This window comes from Chanos chanos, chromosome 12, assembly GCF_902362185.1.
Source record: "Chanos chanos chromosome 12, fChaCha1.1, whole genome shotgun sequence".
Lineage (NCBI taxonomy): Eukaryota > Metazoa > Chordata > Actinopteri > Gonorynchiformes > Chanidae > Chanos > Chanos chanos.
In genome coordinates, this window is record NC_044506.1 from 3,793,740 (window position 1) to 3,797,672 (window position 3,933).

General features: G+C 37.2%; 1 gene segment (V, D, J or C); it reads right to left on the minus strand.

The window, feature by feature from the left end:
- Positions 1 to 3,214: 3,214 nt before the first annotated feature.
- On the minus strand, positions 3,215 to 3,712 carry LOC115825510 (immunoglobulin kappa variable 4-1-like). The segment is given in 2 exon segments: positions 3,215 to 3,543; positions 3,658 to 3,712. Coding segments are annotated over 2 exon segments (378 nt in total).
- Between the last annotated feature and the right edge of the window lie 221 nt (positions 3,713 to 3,933).

Here is a 3,933-nt window from a genome sequence, read left to right on the forward strand (position 1 = left end):
TGTTCATTCACTGTTAAAAAGAAAAAAAGAAAAAAAAGAAAAGAAAGAGCAAAGTTTAGCACACAAGAAACACTGAGCATGACAGGAAAACCTGTTTTAATAATTGAGAATATGTTTCAGTGAGTTTAAGGTTTAAGAACTGAGAGCAGTTTTTTGTTACTTAAAGTTGCAAGTCAGAAACCTTTCCTTGGTAAAACCAGAATGTTGACGTGACTTTATTCATTTGTGTGACTCTACTAGTATAGCATACTAGTATGAAAGTGAGGAGTTATGTGCTGTGTGTTAATGAATGGACATTCAATAGGACTAGTATTTCACATGGGCTTGTGCAGGGCCCTGTTCTCCAGTCTCTGGTGTATCTTGTCTACATTCATGATAGAGCTGATACATCTCCAACCATGTTCCCTGCTCTCTGCTGATGATGCTGATGTGCTATTGTCACAGAGGAAATCGACTGATTTAATTAATGGGAAATTTATTCATATCAAACTGTTACATCTCCAACCATTTGTAATCATCTCATAAAATCCCTAAAGTGTCTTGATAGTTTGTTAAGGGCAAAATAAATGTTGTCATGTTCTGGTAAAAAGTCATGTCTGTAGACTGTAAAGGATTCAGCTTTCTATGATACAACAATGTCTCCAGCCAGTTTAGAAAAACAAATCATCACAGAAATTGAATGATGAATGTTGCAGGTATGGGGATTTCCTGATCAAAAAAGAGGAGTTCACCTTTGTCACTTTAATATCTGTTGGCAGATGGTACTGTTGTTAAATACTCAAAAAAACACGAAATCATTAACTAATAGACCTAATCCTAAACCCTCATTACTCTCAGTGTTGAAAATCAGAGTAAATTATCAGAGTGACTCGTCCTGATAGACTGGACACTGAGTGTATGTGTATGACTGGGTCATTTCATATCAGCCAAAACATTCAGGGGGGGGGGAAATCTGAGTTAATAGTTCTAACAAACATGAGCCAAAATTAAAATACTTCTAGTGAGCTGAAATCCTAATGTGTGTGTGTGTGTGTGTGTGTGTGTGTGTGTGTGTGTGTGTTCTTATGACTGATCTATGCCATTGTCCTTTCTCCTCAGGGCAGTGATCTAATCAGTATAGTAGTAATCTCCTGCATCTTCAGTCTGGACTCCGCTGATGGTAAGAGTGAAGTCAGTCCCAGATCCACTGCCACTGAAACGATTTGAAATTCCTGACTGTAATCGATTGGCCCACTTAATGAGGAATTTAGGAGCCTGTCCAGGTTTCTGTTGGTACCAGTTCAGGTAGTAACCATTGCTATTGGTGTACACTGCAGGACTGGTCTTACAGTTAACAGTGACTGTGTCTCCTGGAAGAGCAGATTTCACTTCAGGAGTCTAAGTCACAGTCACCTGTCCTGTGGACTCTGAAATACAAGAGAAATAACTAACAAGATTGGGAAATCAAAACTTTTTTTTTTCAGAATTGACTGCAAATTACGCTTGAAAATAATCACAAGCAAGAATAATTTGTTAGAACATACTTTAAAATATGTATTTCAGAATGTCACATTTACCTTTTGTATGAAACAAAAGTGTCCAGATGAAGATGGTGATGAAAGTCATGGTGTCTGTGGGTTATGTTAGTGGGACAGGCAGCTCTCAGTCATCAAGTGTTAAACTCACAGGGCTATAAACACTCCCAGAGCACTGAAGCATGTGTTGCCAATGCAAAGTCTCCTCTCTCTATGGAAATGATTTTCCTGGGCATATCAGAAACTTGTTATCAAAGAATATTGTGAAGACAGAGGAGTAGTGTTAGTGCACTGGACAATCCTTCAATTTATCTTAAGAGAACACTTTCTTGTCTGAACACTTGAAAGTTATTGTAGATTCATGAGTGTCTCTTTTCACTCTTTGAAGGTGAAATTGGTCATTTAGAAAAATACAACACAAATGCCACCTACAGGACTCATAGCAAATCTTAGATTCATCTTTTGTACCCAGGATGAAAAGATTATAGGCTGTTGATGAAGATCCTAAAATGTGACATGACTCTTGTGACGGGGTCAAAACACACGTGGCATATTCATTATAAACAGACAGTTTCTATAGACACAGGGTCCATGGAATGACTTTCACCAGTGTAACAGACAGATGTGTGTATTCTGAATCCTCTATTTGACAATGTGACAGATTTTCTCTCTTGTGTAGTGACATTGTCAGCAGTTTGTTTGTCTAATTCTCATTCCAGTCAGTGTACTGTCTGAGAGCCTTGGTCATTTCAAACATATTTCAAATTATTCATAGTGAATTTCTCATTCATATTGATATACTGTGAGATTTTTTTTTTCTCAGATGAAAATCAGTCTGGTTGTATGTATGTATGTATGTATGTATGTATGTATATATATTATATATTAGATGTAAAACAGGAAGAATCTCAAGTAGTGAGGAAAATAGTCTCATATTGGGGGCGAAAATTATGCTTTCATTTAAAGATTGTTTGCTCTGTTTTGTCAGTAAACACTGTATATACAGAGTGCACAAGCTACTGTGTTAGTGTCCAATAAATACAATTTCTATCCATAATTATTTTCTTTGTCTATGATTGTTGTTTATTTATTTTGTTTTGTTTTCAGCATTAATCATTGAGCATATTTATCATTAAGGTCATTTGAAGATTATATATTCACTTATACAGTATATATATATCTTGTAGTGTGAGACTTACTCCAAGCAAGTGTGTCATCAGAAGAGTAGATCATTCCTTTTTCTCTTTACTTTACTTTACTTTTGTAAAGTTGTGATTTGTAGCTGCTTATTCAAAGTTTCTGAAAAGACGGGGATGCATTTCAGTGCATGTAAGCCTATAATGACCTGCTGAACTTAGAGAACCGTGTGCATTAAAAGAAGACAGTATAAGAATGTTTTAAATGTAGTCAGAAACAGTGAGAATAAAGTTTCATTTATGATTCCTTTTTCTTTAGTATGTGAAAAGTAAAGTATGCACTTGTAGAGAAGAACACTGTAAATATGTATTGACCTTTTCTATCCAACGCCTTCTCAAAATTCACATTTTTTTTTTTTCTCTGTTTCTCTATGGTTAATTTAGTGTAACTGTGTATCATTGTGCTGTACCACATCCTCCTCCTCAGCACCTGCAGTAGGTCCCAGCTGCAGCAGTGCAGTCTCTGTGCAGTCTGACTGAGGGAGGTTTTTGTATGGCTCTATATCACTGTGTGAACCCAACACTGCTATGGTGTCTCTGACAGTAATAATCTCCTGCATCTTCAGTCTGGACTCCGCTGATGGTAAGAGTGAAGTCAGTCCCAGATCCACTGCCACTGAAACGATTTGGAATTCCTGACTGTAACTTATTGGCTGAGTAAATGAGGAGTTTAGGAGCCTGTCCAGGTTTCTGTTGGTACCAGTTCAGGTGGTAACCATAGGAACTGTGGTAAAACACTGCAGGACTGGTTTTACAGTTAATAGTGACTGTGTCTCCTGGAAGAGCAGCTTTCACTTCAGGAGTCTGAGTAAAAGTCACCTGTCCTGTGGACTCTGAAATACAAATAAAACAGAACTGCATCAGGAAACAGAATAACTGTAAGAATCTTTCAAGCACACAACTTCATGGAAAAACATGAGAAAAAGAGAAAAAAAAATTCCTTTTACCTTTGATATAGCACAATAATGCCCAGATGAAGATGGTGATGAAAGTCATGGTGTCTGTGGGTTAAGTTAGTGGGACAGGCAGCTCTCAGTCATCAAGTGTTAAACTCACGGGGCTATAAACACTCCCAGAGCACTGAAGCATGTGCTGCCAATGCAAAGTCTCCTCTCTGTATGGAAATGATGTTTCTTTCAGCACAGAATAAAGGTCTTCATATGATTACAGTGATCACAACTGACTAACATACACTTTACTTGTAACACAAGGAGAACATACTG